Below are 25,273 nucleotides of genomic sequence, written 5' to 3'. Positions count from 1 at the left end.
ATGTGGTGCATGTGGTGGCATAGATGTGTAGAATATAATTTAATTTGAGCTCATAAATCATCTCCTTTTTGACCACACAAGTGATGATGACTTTTCAAGTTATTTTCAAGTAAATATTACTTCTGTTAGTGAATGGTCTGCAGGAGATGGAATCGTTCTTCATGGATGTAGCATACAATAGAACCTAAGTTTGATTTTAGCTACATTTACAGAAAACCATGAAGAGAAACTATGACTTTTAATTCTGAAACATAGTGCACTTTCTGCACTATAATTACTTCAGGCTTTGACCCCATGCCATAAAAAATGATGTAATTTTTTTAAAAATTTCATTTGAAGTTAGATATTGTGCTCAGATTTTCAGTAAGTTAAAACAGCTTTCTCTTAGAAGTGCATTGATGCATCTTTGTGGAGAACAATGTTACACTTTCTTCCAGTTTGCTACACTGCATCAAACAAACAATATAAATACAGAAATTACATATGTATTCTTGTGGCCCAGCATAGCGCTATGCAGAAACACACAAGAAAACTCAGAATGAGCCACCATGGGACAGGAAGTCACATCTTCCCATTAGCACTGTGCTCTGTCCAGCTCAGATAATTAACCCAGCTGCTGCAGTCCATGCAGCAGCCTAAGAAAATGATCTTTATAAAGGTGCTTTGAATGGGCAATTTGCTTATAATGGTCTTTCTGGAAAACAGATGGCTTGCAAGAGCTTTTGCAGATTTATGTTCAGGCATTAGCTTCTCTAATTATTCATCAAATAAATTGGTTTGTGCATAATTTGTTGACTCGTGAGGAGACTAAAGAGAGTTCTCTTAGGGATGAAGTACATGATGGTTTGTTTTTTCCTTCTTAAGTAATTCTTCAGTGGCCAAACACAATAGTAGAACAAAGCTAGCTCTAATATCCAGGAATCTTGATTCACGTTCTCAGTTCTGCCTTGGTGGACAAAAAACCAAGCATGATGTCTGCTCCATTTGTCTTGAAAATATCCCATAGGGAAGTGCTCTGCAAGTCTGCAAAATAGCGCTCCCTTCACTGAAATTCATCGTGCTCAAAGTCTCTGCTTTTATTGAATTCTCTGCTTTAACTGGTGAAAGCCTTTCCCACATATTTGAAAGGTCAAAATAAACAACACAAATCATCAAATTACTAGTTAATTGCATCTTATGGAGGATTGGGACTGTGTGCTCCATTCATTTTTTCTACTAAAATGAAAAATTACTTTGACTTCCACTTTTTATTTTAAATGTATTAGTCCTCCTCTTTAGACATTACAGTTATTAATGCTCAGGCTTCTGCCATGGCTCTGAATTCTTATCACTCACTCAGCTGATATTGTTACCCTGTCAAAGCTGACATCAGAAATGGTACCTTAATATTAGAGAAAGAAGTCATGACTGGAATTATTCATAGATTACACAGCATACACTACTTGGGAGATAAATAATCAGCAGAGGTGTTTTTTTTTTAATAAAATTTTATAGCCTGATCCAAAGTCAATACAAAAATTCTCCATGACTTCAGTAAATTTTGATTCTAGCCCTATGTAATGAAATTTAGGAGGGAGACAGCAGTTATGTCCATAACCTCTCTTCTTTATTTTGATGTAATTTAACAGCACTGACAAGAAATTTATAAAAATACAGCAGAGATTTCTGGGTGTGTTCCCTGCAGAATCAAACAGGAGTCAGAGCAGTTTACAATACTAAAAAGCAACTGAAGGAGAGAATAAGAATAATCACAGTATTTTGCAACTAGGTAAATTATAATTAAATTATATGGTGCATGAGCTAATATAAAGCTCAATGCTTCCTTAATACAACTTATATCAAAGTGAGAAGAAAGATGTCTTCACTGCTACAAATTTTAAAAGTGTTGTAAAGGTGAAAAGGACCATACTTTCTCACTAGACACTTCTGCTGATGGAACTACAGATATTGTTTCTCTTTCCCCCAGGTGGTTCTTCACTGATGATGTGTGTCTGAAAAACCAAGCTTCCTGAGGGACCTCTATTATGACTGTAAAATGGAGATGGTACTGAAATCAGGAACAAGAAAATAGTGTGGAAAGTGTTCCATCACAACTTTATATAAATACAAACTGGAAATTTTGCTCTAAGCATATTTCCTGAATTGTAAAATGTTCTGATAGGTTTATGTGATTTTTCAACCTGTAATCATACACATATGCAAAGCTATGAGATACGAAGTCTTTATAGCTACAAAGTGTATGGAAAGCTTAGGATGACTAGGCAGGGATAAATACGATTACATATATTCAAGGAAGCTCCTCCGATTCCCAGCAACAAGGTTTTATAAAAGATAACAGGAGTTCTCAGAATCTCATCCATGTAGATATCTTCTTGGTTATCTTCTAAAAACAAAAGAAGGCTATTTTGGCAGATACTTTGTAACTGTCTTATTAAAATAATATAATAAAAAAATAGAATACAAAATGATATTAAATGCGTCCAAACCTTATTCCAGAAGGAAGGTGCCAGCTATGATGGAATTGCTTTAAGACCAGAAAGAGCCATGGTTCTCTTTGGCAGTATTTAATAAAGTTTTGAATCATCATGATGGGTGACACCAACAGGTTTGTTGGTACTTGCAGTGATTTACATATGGTCTCATGATTAAAGAATTTGTGATGACTGCACACACTATTCCTCTGGTGACTTGGGTGGTTAATTCTTTTCTTTTCAAGCTGGATGGCAGTGAGCAGTAGACTCCTTCAGCCATTTAAAGTCTTACAGAATGTGTGGTTTCACACAGTATTTGATTTTCTTGACGGCATTATTTGGAGAATACAACCAGGAAGAACAAGGCTTGTGACATACTAAGCCCACTATCAGTTTTGTCAGCTTAACAACATGGGAGCAAAGTCCTAAATTATTTGACTGGGTTTGTTGGAACAGAGCATTTTGAGAGTTCTCATTTGCTAAATAGTCTTAGAACAAACCAAGATATTAATTGGCAAGGATACTGATGAAATATGCTGACATTACTCTTTTTTGAAGATACTGAAGCTTACTAAAATAGTCTGTTGCCTTGTGCTGCTTCTCTGTCAATAATGTCTTAGTTTTATTAAGAAAAGCCAGCTGCTACTTAATTGCACAATGGATCAAGGTTTAATTGCCAAGCAGTTTTTTTAAATAATTGAAGCTTACTGCTTAACAAAACATTGATTGAAATATTTGATACTAAACATTATATTGTGTGATATCTGCTTTTCAACTTGCTAATGATGCCTGTGACTAGTCATGCTGTTTTCACAATCTATAATTGTTGAAAGTAGTAAGTTAATAATGAAGACTGTAAAAACCTGTTTCTAAATGTGTAAAAGCGCTGAAATTCTTGTTACTTATTTAATTAATTGATTAAAATCATGTAATTATTATATCATGTTAGTAAGAGTCATGGGTTTTCAGTTGTATATTGGAAGACTGATTTTACAGGATGTTCAAATCAGATAATCAGATTCTCTGTGTTTGTTTTTGTTTGTTTGCTTGTTTTATTGCTTTTGCAGTGGAGTCATGGACTAATCCACTAATAAAATCTGTGGGCTGTTTGCTCTATAAATGTATCCATCTAGTTTAATTTGAGTCAGTAAAGAGAACCAGTAGAAGTCAGTAAAGAGTCAGTAAAAGTGGTAGCAGTGATAGGACAGCTGGTAGGACATGTGGAATGCTCTTCCTATAAAAGACATAATTTCTGTTTTTTTAATGAGTAAATTGTTCACTAACATTTTGGGGAAAGGTGACTGACATGCACATTGCCTCGGCAGGGTCTCTGACAATGACACACCTGCAGCAGGCTACTACTAAAAGACTGTAAAAGCATTGACAAGACAGATAAGCTTGTAGGCTTTATTTATTTTTTTTAACATGCTTTTTCTCTTCCTGTATGTTGTCACTGGTAAACCAAACATTGATGAGTCTCTCATTTAAAACCACTTGCTGACTACTCATTTAGGCTTCCTGGCAGGAAGAACTGCAGATGCCACAGAGCAGCTGCAGCCACACCTGCTAGCTACCCATGCACAGCTGCTTTGCAAGGCTGAGGAGTTCAGGGCACAGTCTCCACGTAGGGAGCTGCCAGGGAATGGGCCAGAAAGCCAGCAGCAGTACAGTTAATCACATCAACAGAAAAATTGTATTTATTTCACAGATGTGTTCTGTGAAATGATTAACATGAATACAAGCTGTTCCATGGAAATGTAACATAAACATAGCAAATGTTAATGACACCCAGTTGACCTCTGTGTGCAGCCTCTGCTGTGAGGCGGAATCGCGATTTCCTTATTGTAATGCCAGGAGATCTACAGAATTAACTTTCCTATGAGGTACTTCCAGTGTATGAAAAACCATAAATTCAGTATAACTAAAATGGATTTGAAACATTAATCATGTCAGTATCATTTTCATGCTTTGCTGTAAGAAACTGTGGAATTAAATGTGATATTTATAAATCACATATAGACTCAAGATGTTATTTCACAACATCATAAGGAGATTGTATATCTATACACTATCTATACACATCTATGTGAGTTGTGAACACCTTACATGTGGTTAATTGGGATTTTATTTTGCAGAAAATGTAAGTAAAAATGAAAAATGAGCCTCTTAACATGAATTATAACTACAATCCTTGTCAAGAGATATACATTTTACCTAGTTGTGTATAAATCCATGTTTACTGAAAAATTGAAAATAAGTCATGTGGGAACGAAAAAGGTGACACATAATATGCAAATATTGTAAAGACAAATCTTCTCATATAGCACTCTCACCAAATGCAATAATTTTCTTGCATAATGTATGAAAACAAAAATGTAAATAAAATTACACTTAACAAAGAGAGAGAGTCAGGCTAGCTGCTATGAAAAGACATTTCCTAAAACTTCAGTTTTAACTTTCTAATTACTTGTTGCATAGATTGTCACATTACACCTTCTTCAAAAATTGTGATGATGAGGATATTGCTCCTAACAGAGTCCTAGTTCAAATCTGAAGCACTCAGGAAGGAGGTTTTCTCAGAATCTGTTCATTTTTCTGTAAATTTTGCAAATCTCAGTTTTGCTGCTCTAAGCAGGTAATCCTTTAAGAGACCTCTTTACACCAGCAAGGTAAAAAATGGGCAGACTGTGAACTTCAGGTTGTTTTACCTCAAAGGGCTAAATCTTTGAGCTTCAATCTGGTGATAGCACTTCTCCCATCTTTGAAACAACTGATGCATTTCCCTGAACTGCTGTAAATCAAGTCTCAGGTTATCAATAATGGCAGCTAGCAAGTTCCTGTAAGAATTGCTGAGTTCCAGACAGAATCCCATGGAGATTAGCTTCACAGTGAGCACTACAGGGAACAGCTCTGCAGCTCATTTCTTCTCCTTGGCCTTCTCTTCTGTTTTAGATGAGCAAATGATGCTGTACTTGAAATTTTTGATAAACTGCTTAAATTATCAAAAATTAAATAAATAGTAATTTTCTGCATTAACTAACTTTAATTTTGTAATGTTGTTTGAGACATAGGCATCCAAGGGTGATCATCCAATAAATCAGCAGCTTCTCAATATCTGTCCAGAACTTGGACAGATACAAGACTAAGGTCTCAAATGCACTTCCACAAATGCAGAGGAAAGAAATGCTGCAAGTATTTGTGGGTTTATTCACTGGAGACTTGGGATGTCTTACAGCAATTACTCAGGTCAGCAGGATGCCAGCAGGATGCCATGGGCCTTCTTATTGACCAGAACTATTTTATTCTTCCTTCTACAACTCTGCCTGCCTAGGTGAAGACTCCTGCAAGCTCACTGAAGAAGGAGCTGTGGTCTGTATTTACATACCTTGTACAATGCAAGTAGGTGCTGGTCCAATAATGAGTCCTAGTTCCTACCAGAAGACAAACACCAGAGCAATTAATGAAAAGGCAGCCTGTTGTAGTTGGAAAGGCAATTCAGCTTCTTTGGTCCAGTGGATACCACGTGAAATAGAAAATTCTGAATGAACTCAGTGGTGTTTGCTTTACATTGGAGTACTCGTAAATCCTTCTGGTATCATCCTGGCAAATAAATTCAATTCACTGGTGTAGAGTGAGACACATTTTTCATATAAGCTAAAAAAACCCCATGTGTGCTAAAGCATTGCAAGGGGTTAAAGAATGAAGGAGAAATTGTCTTTGAAAACAAAATTTAAATCATTCAATAACAATGTAATCTTCAAGTTTCCAGTCTAAGTTTCTGTATGCTGCAGTGGCACGCTTGTTACTTCTAAATAAACAGTGGAGGGAAAAAAAAAAAAAAAAAAAAAAAAGAAGTGAAAAGCTCCTCTTAGCACTTAATTTTAATTTTCTTGGCATTCTGTTACTGCCCTCGGCCGGGACTACAGCCCCCAGCAGCCCTCGCGCGGCTCCGTCGCGCCCCGGGCGCGCACCCAGCGGGCCGCGCGCGCAGCGCTGTCGTGGCGCTCGCGGGTGAGGGGTGCGGGGCTGCCGCGCCAGAGGCCGCCGTGTGCCCGCGCTCCCGGCCTCCTCCTCAGCCTCCTCTTCTTCCTCCTCCTCCTCGTCCCTCTCCTCCCGCGGCAGCTTAGGGTAGAGCCATGAGGCGCGCGGGGCTGGGTAAGCGCGGCGGCGGGGCCGGGCAGGGCCTCGACATGGTCCGGGCCCGGCCCCTGTCAGGGCTGGTGGGGAGCGGGAGGCGTGAGGGGAGCTGTGCCCTGGGTGCAGGGTTGTGGCAGTGCTCGGGAGCTTTGGCGGGGAAAGGCCGTCACCCCTGCCTCCGCCTCTCCTTCTGGCCTAGCTGGATTTACGGAACAGCGCTAGGGTTTGTGATTTGTCATAGAATCATACGATTTGGTTTGGAGGTGACTAAAAAGACCATCTAGGTCCAACCCCCCCACTTCCCCCCCCCTTCCCCCCATTCCGTGACACCTTCCTCTCGACCAGGTTGCTCAGAGGCCTATCCAGCCTGTCTTTGAACGGTTCCAGGGATGGGGCATCCACAACTTCTTTGGGCAGCCTGTTCCAGTGCCTCAGCACCCTCATAGTAAAGCATTATTTTCTAATATTGCATTTAAACCTACTGTCTTTCTATTTGAACCCGTTTCCCTTGTTGTGCCACTACATGCTCTTGTAAATAGTCTTGCCCCATTTAGTTGTGCTGTTGTTTAGTTGTTCTAATACCATGTTAGTTTGAGCTGTGTTCCCATGGATTGGCAGATTTGTTGTTCTTCTGTCAAGTCCTTTCCAAATTCAGAAATTGTTCGTTTGGGTTTTTTTAAGTACTTCTCTATGTTTTCCTGCGATGTTTAGTTAGGGAGTAAAAGACCAAGAATTCCAACTGTTACAAATTTATTACAGATAAAATCTGGTGCAAATTGAGAAATCCTTGCAGAGTTCCTGCTGAGTGTTTTGAGCAGTTTAGGCCTCATTTTTCAGCCAGCAGTCATGTTGATGACTAGAAGGAAACTTTGAACTCCCACGTTGTGTTCTACAACCACGTGGGTGCTGTGACGGCACTGTAAAGCTCAGGAGATGTTTACACCTCTGAAATGTATGACTGAGCTCTGGGGCTTCCTCCTAGAAAGTATTTAGGGCTAAACCAGGTGTGTCTGACACTACCCCAGATTTTCTTCTACACTTCAGCTTTGTATTGTGCAGTAGTGTTTTCATGAACTAAAACAAGTCGTGGGAACACTTCTTAGTGAATCAAGAGAGGTATGAGGAAGTGTATCATTAAGAAGTGGGCATTTGACAGTGCTTAGGTCTTCAGTCCTTTCCTTTGTCAGACTGAGGCTCCCTCTGGGTTGGAGTGGAGGCCACCCAGCTGTGTGCTGTTTCTGAAGAGGGGATGAATGTTTATGCAAGCAGTTCTGAAGGAAGCGTGCCTCCTGACTGTTGTGTTTACAGGTGATGGAGCAGCTGCAGGGAGCTATGGCTATACCAACAGTGGCTACAGCGTTTATGAAGAAGAGAACGACAGGTTAACAGAAAGTCTGCGTACAAAAGTCAGCGCCATTAAATCGGTACGTGTTTAACTGCAGCGGTGTCGCCACAGTCAGTAAATTCAGTTTCATTAATCAGGGAAGCAGTAGACTTAGTTTAAACCAGAAATTTACAACTGTGATGTGTTAACCTGGTTGGATGTCAGGTGACTGACTGCCAAAGTTGCTCTATCACTCCTTGGGTGGATGGACAAGGGAGGAAAAAGCACAATGAAAGGTTCATGCATCAAGATAAGGGCAGGGAGAGATCACTCACCAATTACCATCATGAGCAAAACAGACTCAGCTTGGGGAAATGGATGTATTGACAGTCAAATCAGTAGGGTAATGAGAAATAAAAGACTTAAAATGCCTTGCCACTACCTTTCCCTTTTTCCTGGGCTCAACTTCACTCCCAATTTTCTCTACTTCTTAACCCTCAGTGGTGCAGGGGAATGGGAAATGGGAGTTTCAGTCAAAAAAATTGTGACATGAAAACAACTCTTAGAAATAGCATGCTAATATCCTCTGAAGGAAAAGTTTGATATTCTTAGATTCTGATTCCTTTCAGAGATTGAGGACTTCTTACAAACAAGTCTAACTGAAAGACAGCTCTGAGATTAAAGTTGTGTGGATTTCTTGTTCTTAAAAGTTTAAAGTATTATAAAGCACATTCCAGTGAATTTTTTAGGCCTGAACTCACTCAAAGTCTTAGTGCTATTACTGTTGCTTAAAATTCGTTTAGTCTCAAAGAGAAATTAAACAGGTTTAGAATAAGAATGTGGAACAAGTTAAGGGGTAAAAAAAAGCTTTTACCTTTGTTACCAAATTTAGTTTGTTGTCTCCTGCTGTGGTATGTTACTTTTCAAAATCCATGTATGTCAACAGAGCAATTCATGGTTCCCCAAGGAGCCCTTTCTGGAGTTGTATCTTTTAGTGCAATGGGATAATCTTGGCATATGGAATAGCCTTCATATAATCTTCCAAGAAGCCTCATGTAAAATCAGTTTCACTCTTGATTGAAATGCATCAGTACCAGATAACGAGATTCAAGTTTTGACATGTGAAAACAAATGGGTTTTGGCTAATCCAAAGCATGGGGGCCTGGAGTGTGTTTCCCTGCAACCCGGGAGTTGAGCAGGTTGTTCAAGGCCAGTGTGCTGATAACAGAGGAATGGCTGCTAAGAGTCGGGCTCAGTGTCAGTTCTCCCCTGTTTAACCCCAGAGCTGCTTTAAGCCAAGGCTCTTTTGGCTGGCTCCCACCTTTGTGATGTTGCAGCTGCAGCTGAGCCTGGTCTCATACCTCTCTGATTCCAACCCTGACCTGACTTCACTTTCTGGCTTGACCTGGGACCTGTCTCAGGCTTCTGCCCAGGCTGTTGTTGGTCTTGGTCACTGTCTCAGGACTGGCTGTTGTGCAGCTTTCCTCCTTCTGTTCTGTGACACAAAGCAGAGAAGGGCTACACAAGTTCACTGAAGAAAGTCCTGTTTATAGCACAGCAGCAGCTTGTCAAAAGAGATGTGTTTGCAGGTTACAAGTGTCAACTCCAGCAACACTTTAAGTCAAACCAATGCTCATGGTTCTCTCTACTGTTTGCCAGCACTTTTGACACTTGTTCCAGGAAATGGGTAATTGCTACTTCAGACTTGACTAGATCTTGAGTTTTTAAAGTCTGTGCAATAATTCAAGTATGACATTATCTGGAAAAGGGGAAGAGGAGCATCGAGTACTTCCTGTGACTCTTTAGACTCTAGTCAGATGAAAAATCTTTTATTTCCTTAAGGGTTACTGATAGAATACTGTGCATGTTATTTTGGTTTTTGAAAATACCAGGTATTGCTTTCACTGGGGAAAATGCTAGTCATGTATTTTTGACTGGGTTCTATAGTCTATGTATTAACTAATTATTCATATTTAATACTTTTCTGGTTTTGTTTTTGTGTGTTTTTTTTTTTTTTTTATAGCTTTCCATTGAAATTGGAACAGAAGTTAAAAACCAGAATAAAATGTTATCAGAAATGGTAAGTATTGAATAACTAGCTTTCTTTAATTATAGGTCAGGATTAGAAGTTAATAATGTAAAGAAAGCATCCTGTCTTTTAGTATGGACATTGATATTAAAATGTTGGCAGCTTATTGTTGACTGTAACATGTGACTGATTTGTAAGCAGTATCAGTATTTCTGTTCAAAAAGATAAGATGTGCAAATACGTTACTCTTAAGGCACAATCAAGATCATTATGCTTCAGATAGGAGTATAGGTTCTCAATCAGCAAATGTCATTAGAAAGGTACTTCTATATTCAATTGTATTCAAGAATAGAGAAAGGAAGCAAAAACTAAGGAAATCAGAAATGCCTTTTTTGCTTACACTTTGCTTTGCCTTGAGGTAATAATAACAGTGAATAAATGGGTGAAAGTTTTTCATGGTTAATTTTTGCCTCTAAAATAATTTTAGTTTTGGAAACTTAGAAAAAACAGAGAAAACTATATTTAGTGAGCTGTAAGGGTATTTCTTTCTCAGAGTAACATGTTTTTTGCTCTTTTGTTTGCTTGGTTGTTTCTTTTTTTTTTAATGTAGGAGAATGATTTTGACTCTACGGGTGGACTGCTAGGTGCAACTATGGGCAGACTGAGAACACTCTCCAGAGGAAGCCAGACAAAGCTATTGTGCTACATGATGCTCTTTTCATTATTTGTTTTTTTTGTAATATACTGGATTATTAAACTGAGGTGATGCATGTTACCTCTGGTTGACATTGTATAATTTCAACTGTAGTCTTAGTTAATGAAGACATTGTTTTCAAGTGGCACATTTTATGGATAAAACAGTGAAATTGTTGTAAATTGCATTAACAATTAATGCGAAGTTATATATAGTTTTCTTAATGTATCAGAGTTTTTCCATCATCCCCTGTTTTGGGGGGATTATTTGTAAATATGCAGAAACAGCTAGCATAGCGGGATGGATTTTTTTAGGGGAAAATAGTTTTTAGAATTGATTGAAAAAATTCAAAGAACAGTGGTTATTTGAAAATGAAATAATTGCAGAATTTTGAGGCTTTCTTTTTCATTCTGCTTTTCATTCTGGGCCATGCTCTAAATTAGAGCTCCAGTTTCAGGAGTATAGTAATTTCAGTTACAGGAGCACAAAGAATATGTGGATCTTTCTAAATAGATCTTACCTGTAGAGTTTTAAAGGCTGGCCTGAAGCTAGCAAATGTAATAGTGGTACCCCTAAAAATTACTTTTGTGGTTAGATCTGATAATGTTTAAGTAACTTTAACTGCGTGTTTTGGCAAGAAGTTACTTAAAACTAGATTTTTTTAGTTTTAATTTAAATGTGACAGATCATGTTTACACATCTACTATTTTAAGCAAATGCCTTTCATCATTGGGACCAACCAATATGGACACAGTACAAATGTTTTCTTTATATTTAAAGTATTTAAAACTGAAATGATTCAATTGAATCACTTGAACTTTTACCATTAGTATGTTTACTTTTCAATTAGTGATAGTCCCTAAATCTACAGTGCATGATGTCTGAAATACAATGGCAGATATTTTGAATTTTATATTAAAGCATATTATGATGCATTTGTTGGAGGTGCAGTCACATTAAGGTACTTTATTTTGAAGACCTAGTTTTGGCTCACCAAGTAGTTTCTAATCACTGAGTCTATTATGTTGCTGAGTTTAACATTCAAAAAATTTTAAGTTTGCTAGATATTGAAATTGTATCTACAATTTTTGAAAAATTTTTTAAGAAATACCCTATGATGTGTTACCATTAATGACCAATTATGAATTTACAAATAAAGTGTCCTGTAGTATTATCATAGCTAGTGTTGTTTATGCACATTTTTTTCTACTGTAGAATACCAGTATATTTTTTTGAAATTGTGCTGTTTTTAAGGGGTAATTTTTATTGTTTTAATCAATAGTACTGGCTGCATCTTCCAACTTAAATGGCTTTTTTAGGAAGACTTTAAGTAATTATGCACAGTTTACATATTAATGCGTTTATTTTTAATATTTTTCTTAATAATTATGCCCACAACATGGTACATTTCTGCTGAAGTTCAGGCCTTCACAAGCTTCAGATACACTTAAACAGTTGTTTGTAGAATTCTACAAATGAAAATTTAACATTACTCCCATCACCAAAAGTTCATCACAGAGTGGAGTACCAATCCAAATTGATACGGATTTGGCAAAGATGAGAGCTAATTTTAACGATTGCTTGCTAAACGTGAAAGATAGGGAAGTAAGGCACTGTTCTGGGGTTTCATTATGGCAGGGAATAATTTGTGCCATAATTGTTCATCTTGAAAGCAAAGCTATACTGAAATGAGATGAAGCTACGTAGCTTCCATTCATATGGACGTTCTGTTTCATAATTGTCAGCTTAGATGCTGTGAAGGGTAGATAAAGCTTGATTAAAGAATATATTTTTTTCTGTGTGCTTAGCCCGGGTCATTGGAAAACGTAGGTAACTCACTGAAAAAATGGAAGGAAGGGGGCTGCAAGCTTTCAGTGTGCTTCATATCAACAAAAATTTGACACTGGAAAACACAGAGTGGTAATGGCGAAAGACCTTTACGTGCATTCTGATGGCAAAATTACTGATCTGTTTTCTGCTCGAAGCGTACTGGCTGCTTGTCACCTTCAGTGTGCAGCACAAGTCATGCTCTTGTTTTCTTAATTTTCAAGGAAGAGTGCAGATACATCACTTTCTTGGAAGTATGTCCATGTATTTGCATATGATGGAAAGCATGGTTTCGTCTGTGCCACCTCCTATTGACATCAATCTCAAGTCCCTGCAGAAATACAAAGGGTAGATTTAAACATTTGAATGCTGTTCTGATGGTGCTGTGCTGGACAGCTTGCCCAGAACTACTTACACATTGCATACGAAAACCACGTGCCACTGGCTCCTGGGCAGGTGGTCTGTGATGCTTCCCACAACTCCCCTGCTGGTCCTGTCCCAGACCTGTGGGTGCCTAAGCTGCAGTTGAACTGTAGGAGGATAGGGAGCTTTTCCAGGGCCAGCAGAAAAAAGCATTGCAGCAGTTGAATTTGCTTAACTGTGGTAAAAGAGTCGACCAGCACATGAGGTATTGGAGAATTGCACAGAAATGGTACAACTTCCATTCAAGGTTTTTAACCAGTCCAGGTTTTCCTAATGACTATGTAAGATCTGGTAAAAGCCTTATTAGCATTATATAGTAATGCTATACATGTTACATAGTATAATGTTGCAAGTAGTGTTGTATAGTATTCTGGTGTGGTTTCATGTAGTATTATAGAGCTTCTGTGCTTTAAAAATTAATGGCTGCTTCAAGAATATTTACTCTTTATTTGATATTTCTAATTACACTCATTTAAAACCTGCCATAACTGTCACTAAGTCATCCCTAACAGTATTGCCTAAGTTCCCTGTGCTAGCCAGAATGCTAACTACTGCAGCCTCGAGCAATTTTACTCACAAATATTTTACCTCAGGGGAGAAGAATAAAACACCGCCAATAAAACTACCAGAACAATTCTAAATTACCTCTACTTAGTAAGTAGATTCTACTTAGTAAGAAGATTCCCCACCTTCCTATGGACCTTGCTGAAGGCAGCAGACCAGGAACAGTGGTAGGTTGCTTGTTCTTAGTGCTGCGGTGCTATCTGCTTCGTCAAGCTGCAGAAAACCCCTGCCAATGCTCAGCATTTGGCATCTTCACTGTAGCAACAGCAAGTAACTAATCCTCAGAACTCCTCTGTGATGTCAGTAGAAATCCTCTCTCTGCAGCAGGAATCCTGGACACATGGGGCTTGTTTATATGAAATTATAAATAGGCAGTGCTAAGATCTGGCTTTGGTGGTTGTGTGTGACAGACAAGTCAGGCTGTCACATCTAAAGATACATCTCAAAAAACCAGAACACCTTTCGTATGTTTTGTGCTTGTGTGTATCTTTACAAATTTGCTGATTATATTTTTGTCTCTATGGGTGAGATAAGGAATATTTCTTACAGAATCTACAGCCAGGTGCTGATCTCTCCTCTGGGGAGACAGGACAGAAAGCATCCCCCTAATTTAAATGGATTAAGATGACAGAAGACACGAATTATTTTAATCCAGCAGCCCTCTTCTGGGAAGGAAACTTGCTTTCATCATAAGAAAACGAAACCACAGGATTAACTATCCTGCCAGAAACTCTATAAGGAAGCTGGGAAAGAGCTTCACATAGTGAAGTCAGCTTCTATATCAGTTATTTAATGTATGCTTATACTTATCTTATACTAATAATGCATCATTAATACAGCACGTAAATATTTCAATATATATATAAATATTGGAATATGATTGCTTTTGTAAGGGACATTGTTAGGCTACTGCTGTAAAGGCTTTTAATCTGGCACAGTAACATTTTGCTTTTGATTTCTGCATTACTGTTTTGTTGCCACGTGACAGAGCAGCACATCCTGAACTACCTGCAGGCCTGCTGAGGTGAGCACCAACCTGTGGTGGCAGCTTCCCCCTGACCAAGGACTATGAGGAACCAGCCTGCAGCACACCAGGCAGTTTGTGAATGTGTCATTTTGAGGGACCAAACCTCCAGCTACTTGTTGAACGTCATTGAATGTTGTTTTCTTTAGAGAGTGGGAGTTAACCTGAGGAAGGTGAAAAATCCAACTTATGTTTTATCCCTGTAAAACATTCCCTGTGAAGAGTTTCCTTACATTCAGGAAATCCCACGTGTCTGAAATACTCACTGTAGATTATAAGACTTCACTCAGCCAAATCAAGGGACATAAATGGTAATTAATCCATTTTTTAATGAATAAAAAAATTGATCCATGTTTTAATGAATAAAAGCAAAAAATTCTTCAATGTCATGTTAAAAAACTGCACTTAGGAGGGAGGGTGAGGAGCCATTCCCACCCACCAAACTCAGTCCAGGTGATTAATAACTTATAGTTAGTTAGCAACAGGAAAAAAAAAAAGCCCTCCACGCTGTCAAATTGTGTTTCCTATCTCCATAGAAACCATGTCATACAGCCTTCAGAAGTGTGTCAAGCATTGCTTGAAGGAGAAAAAACAAGCTCCCTTTAATCTTAGACTACCCTCATTTGAAGGATATGAGATAACAAAATTGTTCAGATGATTAGGAACCCTCTAATTTACAGCATGAAAATGTATTTCTGAATAGTGTCATCCAAAATAGACTGCAGTTTAACATTCCTTTGTTGTCTGGTGTTGACCCCTCTGCACCCTGAGTGACATTTGGACCTTAGCACAAGCTAAGCCATGTCTATTACCCTGCCCCTAAAACTTTTGGTCCCAGTTTTCCTGAAAATCAGGGCTGGTCCTTATCCCAGTCTGAGCTCTCCCTTGTATGTGATTTCCCCAGCCATAATGCAGGAACAGGTACCCATTCACAGCACAGGCAAAGTTTTAAGTCTTGAAATGTGCTATATGCAGCTCATGGCACACTAAATGTCTGTAGCTTCAATCTGGTAAAATGTGATCGTGTTTGCAGTTGTGCCTTCCAGTACCATTTATTACCTACAGCTGAGAAGCTGGGCCTGCGCTGGGAGCTGCTCTACAGCTACATTTTCCTCTGGAAAACCATATGGAATTGGATTGAAGCCCTTTCTGCTCCCAAACAAGCTGAGAGGAGCCTGCTGCACTATCTATGATGCAGGTGTCTTCACAAAGCTTCAAACTTCCTGCCAAAATAAACTAAGAAATTTTTTTTTTCCCTTTTCTGGCAGTGATCAGTGCCAGTTAGGCAAGGGGAAGAAAGTGAATTTTGGTGATTTAAGCCCTGGTTTCCCCTAGTAGCCTGGCATTATGGCAGCAGTCCCTCAGAGATGCTATTCTCTGCTTCCCTGGTTAGAAGGCCATTGGTAAAAAACCTTACCAAGGTTTGCATGGCTCAGAGTATCACTGCTTCCCTGGTCATTTATACACTGCTTCTTTTCAGCACAAACTGCACTTGATTACAAAACCTTTACCCTTTTTTTCTCCTAACTCACGATTTTAGGTTTTAACTATTTTGAGGTTTTATTACTGACAAGAATTTTCTCCAAAAAAGAAAAAAAAAGGTACTGATGAACCCTCAAGCCACAATATTTTGTGACATCTTCCATCTTCAGACTCAGCTAGATTACCTATAGGCTGTCCAAATTAAGGAGAATCTGAAGGTGGCTTTGTTCTAGAGAGAAGAGTTTGAGGTGGTGCCACTCAGTGCAGCAGATCTCTGACCAGGCTGGCACAGTCCACAGCCGTGCCTGCCAGTTCCCATGACCCTGTTCCTTCCCCCTCAGGGACATTCTGTAGGCCAAGATGAGGGAATGGGCATCACCTTGGCCTGCTCTGAGCATAAAGCAGAGTGTCAAGAATAGCTCTAAAGTCATCACTGCACAGTTACCTGCCTTGATTTGCTGTCTTAAAGGTAGATGTCATGTGCTTCATCTCCTAAATTCCTTCTCATCAAAGTCAAACAAAGTGGTAGACAGGCATCTGTCTCAAAGCCTCTGCAGAAAAAGGTGGAAACTGCAGATTTTGTTTCACAGATGACAGGAATTGGTATTAAGTCTTGTCTCAGCAGTTAGCTACAGACTTCAAATTGTTTTTGTCAGCAGAAATGGTTAGGTTTCATTTTGTTTGGTACAACCATAAATTACTATATTGAAATAAACTGATTAAACTCCCCAGTTGTCTGGACTCACTCACGTTTAGACATGCTTTGTAAAGAATGAAACTATAAAAAATGAAATAAAAAAATGAAACTGAATGAAGTATTTGAACTAACTTTTTAAACGTGAAGAAAAAAAAAATCTAGATGGAAATACATTACTTATTAAAAAATCACTTAAAATTATACTGAAGTTTGTTTTTTAACTATCCTCAGTTACAAATAGACCTTCATATTGCAATAACCACACGACAGTTGAGGAGAAAAATGAAAATGTTTCTTCTGCAGCTATACATTTGCAATGCTACTTACACTTCTATTTCACATGAGTAGTCAATGTTTTTCACTACTGCTTTCTTTTACAATGTAGCAAATAAAGAAATGATAGCACTCTCCCCATCACACTCCACTGGAGAAAAACTTGCAGTAAGAACTGGAAGCAGTTAGATATGGTGTTTAGCAGTTAATAACAATCTTAATTAAAAATAAACCTGACAAACCAAACTCTTTTAAGAAAACCGCATAAGGTCTTCCTAAAACAATTAAGTGCACATAATTACTATTAAGATATATGGATCACTACCTGAAATTTTTTAAAAACTCATGAAATCTGAAAAATTGCAATAAACTTGATACTAAAAGGTTTCTTTCCTCTATCTCTTATAACCTGGGTTTTTCATATAGATGATGGGTTTGTTCAATAATGGATTTTTGCCAAGTCTCGATGTCTTTAAGGCCTTTCAGACAGAGGAGAGAAAAATAAACAAGAATGACTCCAGGCTAGTTCTTTCCTTCTCCAGAATCCTGCTATTAGGGTACCGTTCGGAAAGTTCACTCTTTATGGGATTTATATTGGCTTGTATTTTTCTACGAAACCATTTGATATTTGGGCTCTAAGCTTTTTTTTTTTTTTAACCTATTCTCCTTATTAGAATCTGTACAAGCAAGACATTTACATATATAAAATCAACCCAGTATAGATACCTACATGGTGAAGCAGCTCTCTTCATGCTTTCTAGAGAATAGGTACTTAAGAAATGCCAGTTATTCTACAAAGTTCAAAATGTTACTAATTAAATGACAGATACGAATAAAATAAGTTGGCAGTTTTGTGCTGTTTCTGTTTATGATCTCTAACTGACCCTAACAAGTAAAATTCAGAGACTTCATGCACTAACTATGCGTTGTGCTGTATGTTCTTTGAGGAGTGAGTAACAGTCCAATGTGTCAAAGACTAACCTACATCTCTTTGGGAACTTCATAAAGATTATGCTACAAAAATGTTTGTACATTAGGACTAGATGTCCTGCTGTGCAATTATACTGCTGCTACTGGACAAACATCACAGTGACGTGAATGGTTACTCAGACTGCTGTACTAAAAAGAACGGCTTTAGGGAAGTTGCTGCTTTGCTTATTGTTACAGATTAACAAGATTCTATCTTGAACGTGTAATCATTTATTTAGATAAAACTCTCCTTTTCCCTTCCTGGACCTTTGGTTACTCAATGGTGGAATTTTACTGATTCATAGAAAATTTCAGAGTATAAATATCACACTGTCTTTAGCCTCATTTATGACAGTGTTTGTTTCAGAGGTAGAAAGATATATTTCTTTAGCCAGCTGGCTGTGTACACCAACAGGAAACACTCTGAATTTCTTCTAAGGAAAAATGTGACTGTGCTGGTATACTTGGAAACCACTCTGAAATCCAAACAGAAAAGCCCTGCTCACAGTTAGCACTGCTATACTGGGCTAGGAAATATTAAACAAAGCTATGTAAAAACATGTACACATTAAGCTGTACAGACTACATAATTTACAGTAAGTGCTGCGAAGACAGGGATTCATTTTATTCAGAGTGCCTACTGCAGTAGCTCTCAACATCTCCATCACCAGTGATGGTTGTTTAAATAAGGCTGTGGAAAAAATAACTAAGGAAAACCATCATATTGACAGCTGGCTTAAAACTACCATCATATAGCAGTCTGTACCTTTGTAAGAAAAATTTCAGGAGTCCACTTGTCAAAAATATTGAGGATCTCTTGGCTTACTGCAATAGCATTCTTGTTCATAAAATACTATTAAAAATAGAAAAAGTAACTCAACCTACCTAAGAAGAAACAAGATTTTTGCAGGTTTTCTCAAGTGTTCTGCTCTCACTTTACACAGGCACATTTATCAAAACTTTCAACTAACTGATCTGGCTAACTTTGGAGTAGGTATTATCTATGTAAGTGCTGAAAAGAAAGCTGTTACTGCAAGTGAATCCAAGGTCAGTTTTGATCCTTGTATAGAATATAAGACACTGAGGCCAGATACCAAGAAAACTGTTTCCTTAAGGAGAATTTTGCTCTAAGTAGATAGAGACTAAGATTTGAAGGGACTTCAATTAATTTGCAAAAAGGCCTCTGTACCATTTTAATGATATAACAACTTTCTGGAAGCAATTACATCTCTTGTATGTCTCACATGGTATCTAGTGTTGACTAAACGGGTGGAGACTGCTATCAGAACAGACTACTGCAGAAGCCAAGTGGGGAACTCCAGTTTCACACATATCCGGGGAAAAAGATAAAGCCAATTATCATTCATTTTAGAAGAAAGCTTCTGGTTTTATTTCTGTTCTTGTAATTAAGATTACAAGCACAAAAAGCAAAGAGAAAAAAGTCACTGCTGGTAGCTCTCAATTTCCCCCCTCTTTTTCCTACTCTGTGGCAGATACCAGAGGACCATCATGAAAATACTGAGTTTTCCTCTTTCATTTGATATTTAAGCTAACCTGTGGGCAGTTCAAACTTCCTAACTGTAATGCAAAGCCAAGATTTGGCTGTGTTCTGACACATGTCTACCCAAAGTTAATCGCACTGGGTGTCCTTGCATCCACAATCCACTCCAGTGACATGTTATGAAGCGGAACAAGACTATTCACACTGGTGAGAATCTTTTCAAGTAGGTGATTGTTTAACAGGACATTTAAGAGGCTAAATTTCAGTTAAAGCCACTTTGTATTTTCATCACTCCCTTACCTGTAAAACCTGCTCACAAGAACTTCACTGGTGAATCCCATTCCTCCCCAAAACTGGAGACAGCTATCAGTCACTTCACGGGTCAGACGACCTGCCTTTAGTTTAGCCATGGAAGCAAATTTTGTCACATCGTTGCCTTCTACATAAAGAGCTAATAAAAAAATAAGAGATAAAAAAGCAGTCACCCTGGAAGTCACCTATCCATGTTCCTTTAGCCTGACAAGAGTTTTTGCACGAAGAGAAGCACATCTGGGAAGCAGATGTGGGAGCTCACCTACGGTGCGGTGCAGCAGCGAACGCAGGAGCTCCACTTCGGTTGCCAGCTCGGCCAGGCGGAAGTGCACGGTTTGGTTGTGCAGGACAGGCTGGCCAAACACCTTCCGCTGCCCTGTGTAGTCAATAGTTTCTTGTATAATAGTTTCCATTGGTGTCAGGGCTGGAAGAAACAAAGCACAGAACAAGACATCATTTTAGCCAGATCTGTTTAGCTTCTTGTTGAAAAAGAAGGTTTTTTTCACATTGTACAACCAACACATTAGATTTTTTAAAGGAAATTGTTCTGTACACTCAGTTTGGGGTGAAGCTTCAATTCTGACAAAAGTCTGGTACTTCCTTGTACCTTGAAGACATCTACCTCACTTGAGCCTTAAACTGCCAAAACCTGGAAGAGAGGGAAGAGAAGTGGGTAGGAAAGAGGGAGAGCATAGAAAGCAGTACCAACATGATGTGGTAAACTTTATGCTTACTGTCTCATTTAGCTAGCAAAAGCTTGTAGCAACTATTACTTTCCATGCTACCTGTGCCCTGAAGGTTTGCTAAAATCCTGGAAAAAAATCTGAAGGCTGACAGTGTAGTGTGCTTGGTGAGGAAGGCTGCAGAAATGTAAATTGAAGGAAGCCTTCAGAGAGAAGGCAGAAACCTGTTCTGAGATCAAGGAACAAAATAGACTGCTTATTACATCTGCAGTCTGTGATCCCAGCATAGAGAAGAAAAAATTCACATCCACTTTAAAAAAGCATTAAATAATTCTCCTAATGGAAACAGAATGAAAATAGGATACTGCTGTAAAACAGGTGAGAGGGGCAGCAAACAATGCCTTAAAGCAGAGCTAGTTTGCTGCTGCTTTTTGTATAAACTGAGATGTATACCACTTTAAACAAGAAAAAAAGGCGAAAGTTTCTTTTCCGAGGCAAACCAGCCTTGAAGTGAATGACTAAGCTATCAGTCTCTTGCAGTATAGCTGGGATAACAGCAGATACAGAATGTGTGGAGAATTTTGTTTGGCAAATATGGACTCATGTTACTATGACAAGCAGCAGGGCATGATTTCCTAAATCTATCTGTATGAGAAGGGCCACATTTTCTCTTTTCAAAATGTGCATATCTACATCCATTTGTATTTAAAGTCTAAACCACAAAACTATGAATACGAAATGCAAAATAAACCCAAGCCTTGGACTAGTATGAAATCCCTTTTCCTACCTGACAGTTACTCACATGATAGTCCCTTGCAGGAGCCTGGTGTGGTTCCACATACCTTTTTGCTTTGTTTTCAAGATCACTGCTATTTAAATTTCATCTCTGTACTACTCTCCTGTGTAGACTCTGCATCCCACCAATTCCCCCTGCCATGATCATTCACCATAATTTCCACAGAGCACCACTTTTCACATGATGTCTCCACATTCCATAGGGTGATCAGCTTTTCTCATTACCTAAATATTGTCCCCTCCTTTATTATACAACTAACCTCAATGCTTATTATTCAGAAGAGCATATACAGTAATGTCCTCATTTCTTCTGTGTTAACACACTATGCTGTCACCCAAATTCTGGCTTTCTGGACAGAAAAATAAATTTCTGTTTTCAGAAACGTCTCTTGAATAGAAATACTGTCCTTCCAAAGGACAATGTCACACAACACTGTAGCATGTATAACAGTTACTTTTTTACTTGTATGTCTATGGTCTCCAGCTTGAGAAATGTAAAGAAAGAGCAAGGAGTATCCAGGTACCACTTGTCCCTTTCCCTCAGACTGAAATCTGGGAAGAATACAGCAAAGTCTGAGCTGCTAGGTGGGAAACTGAACAGTACATGCCAGTGCTAGGAGAGCAGAAGGGAGGTGGAAGGGATAAAGATGAGGGATTAATCTTGTGTTGGTCTGTCAGTGCAAGGTGCTCCAGCACGGCTTGTGTGGTTCCCAGCATCCAGCACCAGGGAAAGAGGACTGGGAAACAGCAAAGAGGAGGAGGCAGGAGCAAGATCAGGTGGGAAGAAACAAGACAGAAACTGTTTAGGTCCTGCTTGCAAAAGGTCTAAAGATCATGAAGGAACTTTGGCCAAACTCTGCTCAAGCTGTAACCACACATCATGGCTCAGACTGGGGTTCTGGGAAAACTGCTCTTACAGTGTCCACCTCTCCAATTCACTGCCACCTTCCTGCCCCTGCTGATCCATCCTCCTATTTCCTTTGCTGCCATTACTGCCCTTCTTCTTATTTCAGGAACCATCATTTGCACACAGAAACAAACAGAGGAATCTAAGGACTGTCCTGGGCTGCCTCAAAAGAGGCCATCAGGTCAAGGGTCGTGATTCTCTCCCTCTACTCTGTTCTCCCAAGACCCCATCTGGAATACTGCATGCAGCTCTGGAGCCCACAATACAAAACAGCCATTGATCTGTTGCAGTGAGTCCAGTGGAGGGTCCTGAAGATGATTAAAGGGCTGGAGCACATCTCCCATGAGGACAGGCTAAGAGTGTTGGGGTTGTTCAGCCTAGAGCAGTGCAGGCTGTGGGGAGGCCTTGTTGCAGCCTTTTGGTATATAAAGGGAGCTTATAAGAAAGATGGGGACAGAGTTTTTACCAGACCCTGTAGTATCAGGACAAGGGGGACATGTTCAAGGCCAGGATGGATGGGCTTTGAGCAACCTGGTTTAGTGAAATGCGTCCCTGCACATGGTGGAGGGGTTGGATGTGATGAACTTTAAAGGTCCCTTCCCAAACCATTCTGTGATGCTGATGACAGGTACTCAGAGCTCTGAGCACAGCTCTAACGTGGCAAAACTTGGCTGTGCAGCAAACAGCACCAAAACACAGCACATCATGAATACCATGACAGCCAACAGCCGTGTTCAACAAGATAACAGCACACAACACTTTGCCACTCATATGAATTCAGAGAAATGCCATTCATAATAGGGAACCCCCCTCTTTTTCTGAGTATTTGTTTCCTTTTCTTATACAATGTTCCCCACATCCTCAGACAAACTTAGCCCCATGGGTTTCAACTGACAGCACATTCAGGAAATGTCACTCTAGGGCAGCCTAAGCAACGCGTGGCCTACCACACAGCTGAGAATTGTGAAAGCACTTGAAGTTGCCAAATGTAGAATAATCTTTTCCTCGTATCTCCATCCAACTTATATTATTCCACTTGAAATTTCTGCTCACTGTAAAGACACTTTGTCTTGTTGCTGTTTCCTCCCAAAAGAAAAGGAATTAATATATTTTTCTTAGGTTGTGATTGATCACTCTCTAATGAAACGAACAGTGAGCTTTAAGCTGAGCAATCTGATTCTTAAGCATGTGTGTTGCCCATGCAAAAGGATCTGTCATCCTGCTTACTGGCCATGACTCAGTGGTGCTCATAAAACTGAAGTTGCAGGAGCAAATTGATGTCATTAGAAAAGTGCCATTCTGCTCTCACATGCACACTGAACTCCCTCTTTGTCTCTGAGCTAAGCAATTCACAACACAACTGTTTGCTTTTTTTGCCATAGCAACATTCTTTTCCTGTGATCAGTGCAACAGGCCCTCAAAGTGTTTACCAAGTGTCACAACACAGGAGACACGTGGCACCTTTTTTGTTTCAATGAAACAAGAAACACAGTGACTTTGACCAATGCCTTTGATGATATGTCACTCAGAAGAAGAGACCACACCTGGGAGCAAATTTTGCAATTCTAGGAAGTTAGTTTTCTATTTGTATTTTAAACCTGTTTGACTGAAAATAGATTTTAAAAGGAAAACAAAAAAAAAAGCGAAGAAAGATACTGGCCACAAAGAAAATAATTAATAAACAAAAAGAAGTCTAGAGCATGTGATACTTGAAACTAACAATACATAACCCCCCGCCAAACAAAGAGAAACAGAACAAAAAAACCACAAACACAAAAAAAAAAAAAAAAAAAAAACACCCAGAAAGGAAAACCAGAGAAGAATGGCAGTCAACTGCCTTTTCCAAGTTAAAGGAAGCAGTGAAAGTGAGGATCCCAGGACTGGTCCCTAAAGCATTTAAAAGCAGACTGATGATTTTCAATGTCACAGATATGAACTGGGAGGGAACAGAAATGTCCGACTGAGGGGTAGAAGTGAAGACCAGGATAAAACATGCAGACCTAATCCTAAAACTACTGAAGGCACTTAGTTTCACACATCTGAGCCTTCACCTGAGCAGTCATGGTTGAACATATGTGAAACTATTTACAGGACTGGAAGTTAACAACTCTAGATGCTGTGATACAACAAACTGCACCCATCGAGTACTGGGCTCCCTTCTGAACACTGATTTCTCCTTTTCTTGTTTACAATTGGAGATCTCTGAAGTTTGCAGCTTGGCCCAAACCATGGGTCTTGTCCCTGCTGCCAGTGCTTTTATGCATTTTATATCAGATAGTTGGAAAAAAGCAAACCCAAAGGGTCCAGCAAGGTTTACACAGTAGCTACTGCAGAAGGCAGCTCCCTCTCCTTGGTGAGCTCCTAGACTCTTCCTCCCTGCTGGCCCCTGCCTGGCCAGGAGGCAAGGAGAAGTGCCCTTCCCAGGCTGCTCATCCAGGGCAAGGGTTCACCTGCTCCTGCTGCGTTGTTTTGGACAAAAAAAAGGAATTGAAACCTGGTGTTCCAGTTCCTGGCAGAGCACAGCGACAGCCAGGCAGTTGTGCAAGACTGGACAGTACCGAGCTGCCCGTGGTTTTAGCAGGAGTGATCTAACCTGCCAGGCTTTGTGTATTGATGCTGTCAGTGCGCGTCACTTTTGCCTGGGGCATGACTAATGCTGCCGACTGCTGTGCTGCCTGGAGAGCCTCACTGCGGCCCAGAGCTTCTTATGCTTTGTTTAATTTAGACTTCAAACTGAGCATAAAAATGCACAATGCACATCCTTGCAGTCTGTATACACCTCAATTAAAGCAGAAGCAGTGGTAGGATCACAACTCCTGCTTGCCTGAGTCTGCAGTGACATCCTTGGCAAGTGTAACCTCCTGTCCTTTGCTAAAACTACTCTCACATGTACTATTTATCTCAAGCTGAACTAAGAACTTTGTCTCAATAAACTATTTTTTTAAAAGGCATTTGAACTCCAAAATATTTGGTCTGGGATGAACCCAAAGCAGTGAGTGCTTTTTTTATTTGTTCACTGAATCAAAACACCACTTCTTAGAATGCTCAATTCCCCAGCCACACACAGTGACAGACAGGGAATGCACAGGAGCATGAATACAATGACATTACTTAGACAACCCTGGAATCTAAAGAGGACCAATCTACTTGCAGTGAACCAC

At 39.3% G+C, this 25,273-nt stretch overlaps 2 protein-coding genes across 2 annotated transcripts in view; one reads left to right on the top strand and one right to left on the bottom strand.

Annotated features, from left to right (window-relative positions):
- The first annotated feature begins 6,443 nt into the window (after positions 1–6,443).
- BET1 (Bet1 golgi vesicular membrane trafficking protein) lies at positions 6,444–10,736 on the top strand. Its single transcript, XM_053964149.1, has 4 exons — positions 6,444–6,626; positions 7,917–8,032; positions 9,956–10,012; positions 10,572–10,736. Exons 1-4 carry the CDS (start codon positions 6,608–6,610, stop codon positions 10,725–10,727), a joined length of 348 nt encoding a protein of 115 aa, XP_053820124.1. The 5' UTR covers positions 6,444–6,607; the 3' UTR covers positions 10,728–10,736.
- Positions 10,737–11,999: 1,263 nt separating this feature from the next.
- The window catches only part of LOC128799602 (probable acyl-CoA dehydrogenase 6), a 75,198-nt gene continuing 61,924 nt past the window's right edge, over positions 12,000–25,273 (bottom strand). The window contains exons 7-9 of the mRNA XM_053964134.1: positions 19,990–20,151; positions 19,716–19,866; positions 12,000–12,813 (exon numbers count right to left, since the gene is read on the bottom strand). Of these exons, the coding sequence (XP_053820109.1) occupies positions 12,723–12,813; positions 19,716–19,866; positions 19,990–20,151 (404 nt within the window). The 3' untranslated portion in view covers positions 12,000–12,722. The remainder of the gene's footprint in view (positions 12,814–19,715; positions 19,867–19,989; positions 20,152–25,273) is intronic.

Source organism: Vidua chalybeata, chromosome 1 (genome assembly GCF_026979565.1).
Source record: "Vidua chalybeata isolate OUT-0048 chromosome 1, bVidCha1 merged haplotype, whole genome shotgun sequence".
Taxonomy (NCBI): Eukaryota; Metazoa; Chordata; class Aves; order Passeriformes; family Viduidae; genus Vidua; species Vidua chalybeata.
Note: the sequence above shows the minus strand (reverse complement) of the source record. Positions and strands in the feature narration are given on the sequence as shown.

What these genes read in the sequence shown, in the direction of transcription:
- BET1 (XM_053964149.1), top strand. An exon ending in AAGTCAGCGCCATTAAATCG is followed by an intron (nt 8,033 to 9,955) that starts GTACGTGTTTAA and finishes TTTTTTTTATAG; the next exon opens with CTTTCCATTGAAATTGGAAC. An exon ending in ATAAAATGTTATCAGAAATG is followed by an intron (nt 10,013 to 10,571) that starts GTAAGTATTGAA and finishes TTTTTAATGTAG; the next exon opens with GAGAATGATTTTGACTCTAC.